Below are 13,149 nucleotides of genomic sequence, written 5' to 3' on the forward strand. Positions count from 1 at the left end.
TGGGTTCCTTCTTGGCTCTATCTTGTCCCGTCCTTACGCCAAGTTTTGCGTAAGATTCATTTGCGTTATCCTGATGACGAACAAACAAATAAACAAACAATTGAAAACAGACAGGGCTGAAAACCAAAGCTCATGTCGTACAATAAGTTTTATTTCTCATATGTAAGTTAACACAAGGTTAATAGTAGAATGGACAAGAAGAACATATACAGTACACAGATATGGACGTATTAACATATATGTATATACACGTACTAGCAGCCTTCTTCCTCTGAATACTTCTAGACTACAACTGATATTAATTTGCCTCTGCACATCTGTCACGAGAACAATCAGCCGCGTGTCTTCTCATCCCTGTGGATCGTTTGCTGGAACTGACCCTGATAACACTTACAGTAAACGCTAACTATGAGTAACAGGTAGTTAGTTGCAGATGGGTAACAAATATGTCCGAGATTCTCTCTCTCTCTCTCTCTCTCTCTCTCTCTCTCCCAGAGTCTGGTCACACGTCTACTGTTGCTGTCGAACTCTCGTCTCCTGCACAGGTGTTCAGTTGGGTTGAGATGTGGAGACTGTGCAGGGACTGAGGGACGAGTGGATGAGGCCTTGTTGTGTTGAGGTGGTCAAAGTCAACGCTGTCTCCTAAAGAGACAAGCAAGGCCCCATCTCAATACTATTTATTTCGTATCTGTGTTCTGAACACACACAATTTTAAGGAAAGGGAAGTGTAGTTTGCAGTTTGTGGGTCGACGCTGGTCTTGGTGTGTTTTCATGCCTTAATAAGGTCAATGGTACTTCTTTCTAAACCTCAATATGTTCCACTGAGCGTGAGCGTATGTGTGATATAGATAATTTCTCACCTCACATGAGATCCGGAAGGGGTGGGTTGTGTGTGTGTGTGTGTGTGCGTGTGTGTGTGTGTGTCTGTGTGTGAGTGTGTGTGTGTGTGTGTGTGTGTGTGTGTGTGTCGGGGTCAGTCAGTGCTTTTGGCTCATTGTAGCCCTGGGGTTTTTTGGTCTTTACCTCCGTTTCATTCATCCTTAGAAACTCCCCTTTCTCTCCTTTTCCAGCCTTTTATTTTGCCCTCCATCCCGTCTCCTGCATATTTATTTGCTGTTTTGCTTGCTGCACTTCCTGCGCAGGTCCTGGTCCCTCGGTTGCGACAACAGCTGACACAAACACACAAACACACAAACACCGATACACATACAGGGTCACAGAGAGTTTAGACGTCTGCTGTCATTTTAGATCCATCACAAATTCCTGAAGTTGGTGTTTGTTCTGGAATCTATCAGTGTTTCTGTTATTCATTCATTGTGTTCATCGTGTTCATCCGTCTTTCAGTGGCCACGCTGCTACAGTTCAACAGATGAGCCACAATCATTTGTAAAACATCAATAAACGAATAATAGCTCATGAATTAATATTTTAAGAAATGATTTCCGATGTACTTCTTTGCAGATGATCACCAAGTATCTGATCAAATGTATCCGACGCATTTTACCTCCTTCTTCTTCTCCTGGATTTGTTATAAATATAAATGATAAAGGAGGAAAGTCTCTAGTTCAAAGCTCAGGACAAGTTTTGTTGATGCAGGATTCACTTGTGCAAGTTAGAAAGTCGGCCAGCAAGGGGCAGCAGATGATAACTTCTTATTTGCAGGAGGATGTAGCAAAGGTGTGTGTGTGTGTGTGTGTGTGTGAGCGTGTGTGTGTGTTTGTGTGTGTGTGTGTGTGAGCGTGTGTGTGTGTTTGTGTGTGTGTGTGTGTGTGTGTGTGTGTGTGTGTGTGTGTGTGTGTGTGTGTGCTAAAACTTCCCAGAAATCCTCCTTGAAAGAGCCTCTCAGTCTGTTCACCTGAAAAACAGATGAGCAAATTATGGGCTCAGATCAGAAGAGATAACAACACATGACTGCATGAAATCAAATGCACATGAAGACGTGACCGAGAGCAGCTCTGGCAGCTCGGTCCCGACACAACGTGAAACCATCAGCTGCCGGTCAAACGGTTACTGGGAAACCCTGAAGGCCACAGAAAGAAACACACTGGAATAGTTGGGTTTTACAGGCGTCATTGCTGATATATCAACCTTATTAACAACTGACCTGTTCAAACCAGACACAGACTGAAGACACCTGGAACCAGCGATTCAACATCAGGGAATCATGACTGGTGATGCAATGACCTGAAGAGTGATCCTTTAATTCAAAATCAACACCCAAAAATATGAATACTGAACTAAATATTTAGATTCAGCAAAGAAAGCGACGTCATAACTTCACACCTCAAATCCTCAGGGATGGATTTATTCTTCACAGAAGCAACACTAGTGGAGAATGACCTGTAGCACATCTGGACAGACTGGGTCCCTAGAGAGTTTGATAATTATAACTATTTGTATTTACAAACATTACACACTGTGAACTATTATTTTGTATAGTTTTTTATCAATAAACTTTTCCGACTCAAATTTCTTCAAAGTCATATACTGACTTATTTAGAAAGAATAACATGACGTGTGGAGATTACAACCAGCAGGTGGCAGTGAATGAAAGGTCATGAGTTTTCATTCTCTCTGAACGATGACATCAACTTTCATTAAAAGTACATCCAATAATTGACAAGATGTGGATTCAGTGTGGATCTGGAAAAAAAATAACAGACTAAACGAGCCACACCATAAAGCCATGAGATATAAAAACCAATACATATTATAGGTATAAAGACGACTGAGTTTGTTTCCTCGACAATACGACTAAGTTACTGTTACTTGATATGCACTAGTTCTCATGTAATGAATACTCACAACAATACAATGAAACAGATCCAGTACACAAGGTGAGGACAATGACTTGAGGCTTCAGAAAGTATAATATTGTGAGGCAGGGACATTATGTAATATCTCCAGGGCCATTGTGTAGCTCCATACTGACAAAGGATTAACTGAAGATACTCTTTATATTAAGTTTTTAACATTTAGTTTTGAGTTGCCACATGTCAACTTTTACAGTATTTTATAAATTTCAGATATTCTACTCTGTGTATTCTTAAACATTGTCTTGTTTTGTATGAATGATACATTTCCATTAGTACCTGCATTAGACAATAAAGAATTTTATATATTGAACCACTTAATGATAAATGAAAAATAACCCTACAGAAGATGTATGTTTGTTAATATGAATCAATTAATCACATTTTATTTGTATAGCCCATATTCACCAATCACACTATGTCTCAGAATGTTTAACAGGGTGCGAGATCGTCTGTACTTCAACAAGAGTAAAGAAAAACTACCTAAAGAATCTGTATAGAACAGGGGAGAAGGAAGTATCAAGCTCATGTGAGGGATCCTCTCCCGGGACGGACACAAGTGAGATAGATGCTGTGAAATATAACTTGAGTTTGCAAAGTAAACGTTCGTGCATCAGCTCAACAGCTCTGAGAACTGTCAGACTACAAATCAGCTGTTACATAAACCCTGAGGAACAAGAACAGTGGCCGCTCTGTGCTGCCTCCACAGCAGGTATGAGGAACACACACACACACACACACACACACACGCAGAGAGATAGAGAGAGAGAGAGAGAAACATGTGCATACATGAATACACACAAGTATGCATTCATGCCTGTACACAGACACACAGAAGTAATGCACATACACATTCAAACCTTTCGTGCACATTTCTCTCTGCTTCTCTTTTTTGTATTACCACATCTTGCCACTCCTCCCAGTCAATCATCCCAGTAAAGTTCATTGTTGATTCCAGTATAAAAATGATTCCCTGAGATATTAATAAACTTTTTGGCTTCAAAGCTCCAATGGCCAGAGCTCCATGAATTAAACTGTGAACACCCCGACCAGATGTTTATAATTACGTACATGCTAGTGGGCAACTTAAAATGAATTAAATAAAATTATAAATGAATTAAAATACATTTTCTGAGAGCAGAACCTCCCTCAGTTCCGTCTGTCTCTCTCTCTCTCTCGCTCTCCTCTAGTTCCGCCCTTCAGTCCAAAATGTCAACACACACAGCACATTTCATGAGCCCTTGAAACCTTGAAGTCCTGCCCTCTCCTGCAGCACCCCCCTCAGACCAGAGAGGAACAGCTTCAGCCAAAACATAAACCATCAGCAGTTGAATGTGGAAGATCATTTTCAGGGATGTAGTAAGAGTCAGAGGAGTGGAAACTTGGTAGTCCACCATGGTAGTGAAAGTGTCTATTGTGTTTTAAATTGGTACTATGGGGGATGTCTGGTCTGCTGCCACACACACACAAACACACACACACACACACACACACACACACACACACACACACAGAGACAGAGAGAGACACTCACACACCCCTGCAAATTGCGTCTAATTAAAAACCAGATGTCTAGACCGACAGCTGGTTTCTATCTACAACCATAAATTAAGTTGCTGTTTTCCTGTTCATCAGATCAGGATGTGGTGGTTGTGTGCGTGTGGTTGTGTTAGTGTGTGTGTGTGTGCCTGTGTGTGTGTGTATTGGGGGGTTTCCACTCTAATGTTTAAAGAATCTTAGTCAATCGTTTTCATATTGAGTTGATTATTATTTTGAAAAAGTGCAAACTCAGTGAACGAAAGAGAAGTTGTTTGTTTGATTCAAACTGATTTAGTTTCATGAATGGTTCTCGTGCACGATTATTGCATCAGCACCAAACGTCCACGTTGTGTGTGCTTCTCTCTGTATGTTCAGGTACTGTCGGGAATTTCCTACAGCTAATACTCATTAATGGTCATAGACTAAATAAGGAAAATAAATTAAAACTAAACGAAAGTACTACTTTAAAGATTATAATAGGACATAATAGTACAATAATGAAGCTTAAATGCATACTTAAACAGTATCAAAGTATTTTCTATTTCTTGACAATAATTCAGGACAGAGAATAGAGTATTACATCTATCTATCCATTGTAAAAATAAATGTATATTTATGGAGAAGATTATAAGAAAGATAATCCTTTTTAAGTCCTACGAATATTTTCTATGTTGCAGCAGCAAAGAGGACAGTAAAAAATACACATTAAGTATAAATATAAATGGAAAAGTACTAATTAGACAGTGTAAACAGAATATACATGGTGTAAGAATATACACAGAGAAATAGATTTCACGTTAGCCATTGCTTTACACAGAAATTAATATTGCAGTGACGTGAAATAAAAATATAAAGTGTCGCCTATTCTTTGTAACTCGGGATCAGCGCCTAATATATTAACAATAGAAAGAATAAAGAAGTAAGTTACACGAGACAGAAAAGTAATTTGCCTTCAAAGTAATATTCGTTATTCTGTAATTTTGCTTGTAGATTCCCCTTTGTGGAAATTTTTAACAACACATCCTGAGTAATGAAAAACTCCCTCATTACATCTTACTCATAAATTCCGACTTATTTTTGAAGAAGCTCGTGAACGCATCATGGCTTACTGTACCCACGAGCGGGTCAGAAATGCACGATCCACGCCTGCGCCGCAGCCAATGGGCGCCCGAGATGCGCAGTGACGCACCTCCGGGGGGAGGTGGTCATTGAGGCGTGGGGGGGGGGGACACCAGTTCCATCATAGACCCGGGTAAAGAGTCAGTTTAACACGGATCAACCTGAGCACTCCATCAGCATCACACTTCCATCTTCCTCATGTCTGAGTCTGTCTCCGGGTGAGTTAGAATTTAATTTACTATAATAACTTTAACTCTAAAAGGAAAAAGGTGTGTGGTCCTGTTGCATTGACTCATTTAATCACATGTGTGTGCGTCCTGGATTCCTCACCAGCTCCCCTGTGGCTCGTTTCAAACCGGAAACCTCACGCGTTCTCTGTTCTCTCTGGTGAAACGTGTGTATTCATGTTCAAACGTCTCCTTCACATTATTAAACTGTTCATTTAAAAGAAGCGCGCTCCCGCCTCGTCGCGAAGGCGCGGAAGAGGGAATTCCAACGTTAACGGTAATAAAAAGCGCGCAGTCGGGACAGATGGGAAAATCCCTAGTGGGCACCAAATGCGCCCCGGCATCATTTCTCCTCGCCAGCCTCCACCCCCAACCACACACACACACAGACACACGTACACACAGACTCACACACACAGGAAGGTGTGAGGTGATTCATTCTGTACGTGCACTCACCACCGGACTCACGTTATGAGTAAAGCGAGACACTGAACGTCCCACCGGCTGCTGGGAGGTTGAACAGGCCACTGGGAGCTCTGCAGACCCTGAGTCATAACCACATTAATCTGAGGGGTCGGTTATTGGTTGGGTGGGGGGGTTCCACTATTACTAGTTTATTACTTTGACCTTTATAAAGAAGGAGGACAGAAATATAAATTAGACAGCAGATCAGGATGCCCTTTAATCTAGTTTCTTCTGCAGTTAATAAAAATGAGGCAGAATATTATAATAATAATAATAATGATAATAATAATCCATGTGGTTGGTTGTTTATTCAGTTATCAGTTTATTTGTGGCTATTTAGCATAAAGTATTTGGTTGAACTGTAAAATATAAACCTGAATTAAACAGATATAACAGATATAATAAACCGTTACTGTGCATGTGGCGCTGAGGAGGAAAAGGGAATTGCTGCAAAGAAATACCAAACAATTTCTCCATATCGTCGTCTAATAAGAATATATATATATATAATATATTTTCAAAGACTCAAATATCTAATATCATCAGTACCAGATTTAAAAATCCAACATCCGTGGTGTGAGAATCTGGTTCCGGTTTAGAGTAAAATGTTGAAAAGTGTTTTTACTTATTTAAAAACTGTGGGAATTGACCAGGACACTGATTCTTAGATGCTGAAGATAACATTTAAAGTTTTTCTGTGTGTGACTGTGACATGAATGAATGGGAAACGAGAAGTGAAACGTGTGTAGTTCCTACAACACTCATTGTGTTTTTGACCTGATTTCTGCCTTCAGCGTTTTCCTTTCATATGTCACGCCGACGGCATTCGTCTGATTTCAGCTGCAGCTCTTATGACTCTTTATCAGCCCAGTAATCACAGTAGTCACTTTTTTAACTTTGTGGTTAAACTGACTCCTTGGGATGAATAAAGTTGTAAATGAAATGATGTGTATTTAGTGCGAGGTTGTGTTGAGAGCCAGAGGGAAACGTTGGATCAGTGTCAACAGTGTGTGTGTGTGTGTGTGTGTGTTTGAGAAAATACTTATCATGAAGGTGTGTTGAGATTCCCTGCCTGATGTGAGCGTGACGCACTGCACTACAATAGAACCAGTCAAACCTCTTAACTCAACACACACACGCACACAACGGGATAGAATGAGGGTTTGTTTGTGTGCGTTTGTGTAAATATTACTCAATACCAGTAAAGATTTTCAATCCAGTTCGGTATTAACCAGACAGGATATCCACGCCTCCTGAATTCCACCTGTTGAATCACATATTCCTCCTTTTCACTTGCTGGTTATTAACCTGTGGATGCAGAGAGGTCAAACGAGGACATCATTTATTTACACTTTTTGTCTCTTAACATGACCTTTATCATGGCGTGTAATATAATTTATGATATAATGTAATCCAGGCAGTAGACATGACTTCATGAGTTCCTCCCACTGATCTTTGTTTTCCTGCCTGACTCAGGGACAGCTATGCGGAGTGCAGTGCCACAGCGGATTGGCTCATGTCCAACACACAAGTGCGGCCGACCGTGGGAATCGTGTGCGGCTCAGGGATGGGGGGGCTGGCCAAGATGCTCAAGGACCCGCAGGTCTTCAAGTACAGCGACATTCCCAATTTCCCACGGAGCACAGGTAGACACACCCTGTCTGGGAAAACACAGCTGTTAATCTGTGTGTGTGTGTTCCTGTTGTCTGACAGTGTGTGTGTGTGTTTTGCAGTGCATGGTCATGCTGGACAGCTGGTGTTTGGAACACTGAAAGGGAAACCGTGTGTTTGCATGCAGGGCAGATTCCACCTGTACGAGGGCTACCCCATCCAGAAGGTGAGTTTGAAACCTGCACCTGGTCGATAACGTCCAAACCTGGTGTGTCGACTACACAACTACACAACAAGTTCCCTCAAGTCTTCACAAAAATCTGTCCTGGTGGGTGAGCGGGGCATCATGTTGTGTAGTGAAGGTGGAGTTAAACAAGATGATGCACCCATAAGAGCAGGTGTCAGATGACTTGTTAGCAGCGTGTGATGAAATCAAACACACTGATTGTGCACGTCCCCGTCAAAATAAAAGTCTTTGAAGCCGTCTTCGGAACATTAACGGAAAATGACTGAATATATGCCGGAGTTTCGCTTTCACGTATGAAGGACTCATTCACAACAACAGAGAAATCTGTCTCTTTGTTTGCGGCTCCTCTTCTTCCTCATGTACTTCTTCTTCTTAGTGAATTTCCTGCTCTGTCCTCACATGGGCTCACTCAGACATTTTACCAGTGGACTAACAGGAAAGCTCCAGACACTCGCCAGTGAATGTCTGAAAACCAGTTTAACTCTGCAGCAGGATATTTTAAATCATCAGATCCCTTTACATTATAATTATAAACAATATAAATACCCCCCCCCCCCCCGCTTTAATCCTAATGGTATAAGTCTAAAGTTTGAGATATTGACTTTGGGAAATTGTGCCACAAATAGGACAATGAAGATAACAAACTGTTCCTGCTGCTGAAAACATCTCAAATGTACTTTTCCAAAACTCAAAAGCAGACGTTTGTCCTTCAGGTGTGGGAAGCATCGTGCACAAACTTCCTCGTGCGCGGTTATCAGTCGGGAGACTACTTTGTTTCTCCGTTATCTGCAGAGACAAAGCTGCTCAGTGGTTCTCATGTGGATCTCAGAGTTTTCTGGCAGATTCCCCGAAAACACAAACTTTCTCAAAACCTGAACAAATAAAATACGATGTGCTCGGCGAGAAGCAAGCGAGAGGTTGTGTGTCCATGTTGATCATCTGCTGTACGTGTGTATTCAGCTGGTGTGTGGACGCAGTTATCAGAGTCTGAGATATCAGCCGCTTGTTTTCATTCCTGTTGGGGGAAAAGGAACTGAAAACAACCTGACGCTGTAAACATGGAAATGATCCTCCTGCCTCAGATGTTCTCGTGTCAGTGGAAGTATTTTATTCTCTGCTTGTGGCACAATTATAAAACAGGCAAGTTCCCTCCAGAAATGTTTCCTAATCCTACCGTGTCCTTATTTAGTCTCCGTATCCGTAAAACCAAGGGTGTTATCGCCGATACCAAAACAAAAGCTAATGTTACACAAACTCTATACCAGCGTTAAAGGACTCACTACCAGAACCTCTTTCCTCCTCTTCCTCTTTATTCAGCCGCTTGCAGAAACTTTACTTTACTTTACTCCACCACAAAAATACAAATATATCCCAAATTAGAGTGCAAATATTGATCGTAGAACAGAAAATGTTTGAGATCTGAAGTATCGATATTTGACCATCGATCCACACCCGACTACTAAGATGCTATATTGACATCCACCCCCTGCTCTCCAGATCACTCTGCCCATGCGCGTGTTCAAGCTGATGGGCGTGGAGACGATGATCCTGACCAACGCGGCCGGAGGCCTCAACCAGGACTACAAGGTGGGAGACGTCATGATCCTCAAGGACCACATCAACATGCCGGGATTCGCCGGAATCAACCCTCTGTCCGGACCCAACGACGACAGGTGGGTTGGAGGGATAAACACAGGGGGGGGGGGGGTTATGCCGGCACATGACGTTAAAGCTGCTTGTGGCTGATGTCCGACAGTCCAATGATCAGAGAAACGAGTATATTTCCCGTATAATTTGTCTTTGGACCAAACTTCTCACTGAAACAAAGACTCCTCAGTGTTTCAGGAAGCTAAAGCAAACATCATTTTGTAATGATTTGATTTGTTTCAGCTGCTCAATAAAGCAAAAAAAAAACATTTTCATTTGAATTTCCCCTCTGGACTTAAAACCAAGTCTTGTTTTTCTTCCAATTTCAAGCAAACAGTTGCTTCACTGTGCAAAGCCCCCCCCCCTTCATCTTGTGAAATATGTGCATTTCTGAAGGCTCCTACTCTGAACTGCAACAGTGTCTGTTGTTCACAGAGACACTTTGACACACCCACAAGGATCCTCAGAGAATCAGAACAGACTGATTCATTTATACAGACAAATCTACCTGAGGCTGCAGAGTAGATTTACTGCAGACTGTTTGTAAAGATGGAAGCGTGCCAGCTCCCCTGAAGTTAAACCACACCGACAGCGTGAGGAGGTGGAGACCCTCTTTAATGACATCCTGTGAAATTTACAATGTGAAGAAACAGGATGAAGAGCAGAAGGTGATTCACACACGGGTATCCGGCCATGACAGAGCTGCTCGTACTCAGTGGTCATGAGTGCTGCTGCATGCCCTAGGTCAAAGCACGTCCTCCTCTTTGTGTGTAGGGTTGTGAAACTTTGTGTTTTCACCCTATTTGTGTCATCGGAGGGGATTTCAGTACCACTGCTGTGTAGATATGACTTGTACTCGATTCTAAATCCTCCTCCTCCTCCTCCTCTCCTCAGGTTTGGTGTTCGCTTCCCCTGCATGTCTGACGCCTACGACCGCGAGCTGCGGCAGCTGGCCCACGAGGTGGGGGGGGAGCTGGGGTTCAACGACTTCCTGAAGGAGGGAGTGTACTGCGTCCTCGGAGGCCCGTCCTTCGAGACCATCGCCGAGTGCCGCATGCTGCACAGCCTGGGCGCCGACGCCGTGGGTGAGTCGGTGACATCAGTCATTCTCAGGCCTCTTATCAATGATCTTTTCCCTTAAACTGACCCTTAAACCTTAAGTAACCCTTTAAGCAAACGATAAGAAATCGTTCTCATTCAATACATTTATAGGTCAGGAGGCAATAATACGTGGTATTACACAAACACACACAAATGGCTAAAACAGAAGGAAGCGAGTCACAGGACGAGTCATTCAAAAGGCATGTGGACAATTACCACCCCCCCCCCTTCCTCTGTGTGGGTTTGGTCCAGACAAGAAGAGAGAGGATTGGCTAGAGTATTCAGGCTAAGCCAATCAGAAGTAAGGGTTCGGTCCTTGCCCTCCTAAATATCATAATTCTTTAAATTTAACAAAGTCTTTTCACAAACTCATTTCACCTGCCACCTACCATGAAGTATTAATAGTATTTAAAGTAATAGTTATATAACTTTATCACTAATAAGCTCACTTCTTACACTCTAGTGTCAGATTATAAAACTACTATCATTGTTAATGAGTAAATAAAGTGGTCGTGTATCATTTGCACCAATTTATGTGATTATATATTTTACTGCTAATATGTCTGTGTATTGTGACACAGTAAAATGTCCCGACTATCAGTTATTCAGTGATCTATTATAATTAAGAGATGAAATGGGATGGAAAACACTTGTTTTTGGCAAATCCAGTTAATTCATACATCATTGCACTGATTTAATAATTATTTCATGCTATTCCTGCCGTGATTTATGACATTTTGATTCCTATAAAGTCTTAAAACACCCTCTCTGTCTTCTCTCTGCAGGGATGAGCACCGTTCACGAGGTCATCGTCGCCCGCCACGCCGGGATCCGCTGCTTCGCCCTGTCGCTCATCAGCAACCGGTCGGTGATGGACTACGACAGCCTGGAGAGGGCCAACCACGAGGAGGTGCTGGAGACGGGCAGGCTGAGGGCCGAGCAGCTGGAGAAGCTGGTGACCACCATCGTGGATCGGATGGAGCACCACAACAACAACAACAGCTTCTGAGACTCGGCACCTGGTCCCAGATCAGCTCCCGTCGCTTCATCTCAGCGAGAAGATTCTCACCACGATTGTTAGAAAGCTGCAAAATCTCTGCTTCAAACCTGCTGAGCTTCATTAACGACTTTAGAACAGTTTCCACTCACTGCATCGGGTCTTAAGATCCTGAGCTCTGCTCCTCTTTTTAAATACATTCCTCCATTTGTTATTCATTGATCATTTTTAGGTGTTGCAAGTGTTTTGCCGACAGATTCTAACTTATTCCTTCTGAGACATTGTAGAGCACTGTATTCAGTCAACCGTAGTGTTTCAATGAAACATGGGATTTGTAACTTTACAATGTAAAATATTTATTGCTTCAGGTCCTTTACATTCCCTGACATGTTAACTAACCACCATCGAGAAAACTGTAATATTCCAATTCGGATTTAAACAAACTCGTCATTGCTTCTACTGTAAAGAAGGTGTAAAATGTTATAAGATATTTAAACAAAATGTATTTAAGTAGTGTTTTTATATTTGTTTTGATGATGTATCTCGTGTTTGATGGACGTTTAGTTGAAGTGAGGGAGGACTTCCTCCACGGAGCAGTTACCAAAGTTTGTAGATTAGTTTAAACCTGCACTTCTCATCACTGTTAACCAACAGGCTGCTTGTGCTTTCTCTTAGAGGTACTGATCTGAAGACTGTAGACACTGGGGTTCCACTTTTTCTAAATAAAAAAAGACTCCTCGTGAAAACAGTGTTGTCTTTGTGAGCTACGTTCAGAAGGGAAAGGTCACGGTGCGTGTGTTTAGCTGAGGGATGTACGAGACCTTTCAGCTGCACATGGTCTCCAGACCCAATTCAAAAAAGAAGAAATCCAGCCTATTTCATAAAAGTTAACTGTGTAATTTGAGTGGTTACATGTTTGTTTGCCAATAAAATGAATGAAGTGGATTTAGGAGTGTTTTTTTTCCAGAACACCAATTTTATTTAACTGTGTGTTGTGCTTGGATACTGCATCTTTAAATATATTTGTTAATCAAATAACCAAAACCTATAACTGCCATGCTGCACGGAGCCATTTTCATTTATCATAGGCAGTTTGCAATTTCATGCAAACTGCAGATACAACTGAGTGCAACAAGGCTCTCAGGTGGAAAAGGTGATCAGTGACGTTTTTTAATAAATAACGGGAGAAATTATCTTAGTTGCAAAGAGGATTTTCATCCGCGTTTGTTTGTTGGTTAGCAGGAAAACTGCTGGACGGATTATCATGAAAGTGTTGTCTGAGATGCTGTAGCAGTGAGATTAAACTGGAAGCACCAGATCAAAAGGTACAGTATCCTGGGCTGTGTCGTGCAAGCTGTATTCATCCAGTGTCATGTTTAACAT

General features: G+C 41.9%; 1 protein-coding gene across 1 annotated transcript; it reads left to right on the forward strand.

The window, feature by feature from the left end:
- The first annotated feature begins 5,554 nt into the window (after positions 1 to 5,554).
- Positions 5,555 to 12,711, forward strand: LOC128455080 (purine nucleoside phosphorylase). The gene is made up of 6 exons (XM_053438715.1): positions 5,555 to 5,689; positions 7,640 to 7,809; positions 7,897 to 8,000; positions 9,519 to 9,694; positions 10,563 to 10,753; positions 11,555 to 12,711. The coding sequence occupies exons 1-6, from the start codon at positions 5,670 to 5,672 to the stop codon at positions 11,776 to 11,778; spliced, it is 885 nt and encodes a 294-aa protein (XP_053294690.1). The 5' UTR covers positions 5,555 to 5,669; the 3' UTR covers positions 11,779 to 12,711.
- Positions 12,712 to 13,149: the final 438 nt, after the last annotated feature.

This window comes from Pleuronectes platessa, chromosome 13 (genome assembly GCF_947347685.1).
Source record: "Pleuronectes platessa chromosome 13, fPlePla1.1, whole genome shotgun sequence".
Taxonomy (NCBI): domain Eukaryota; kingdom Metazoa; phylum Chordata; class Actinopteri; order Pleuronectiformes; family Pleuronectidae; genus Pleuronectes; species Pleuronectes platessa.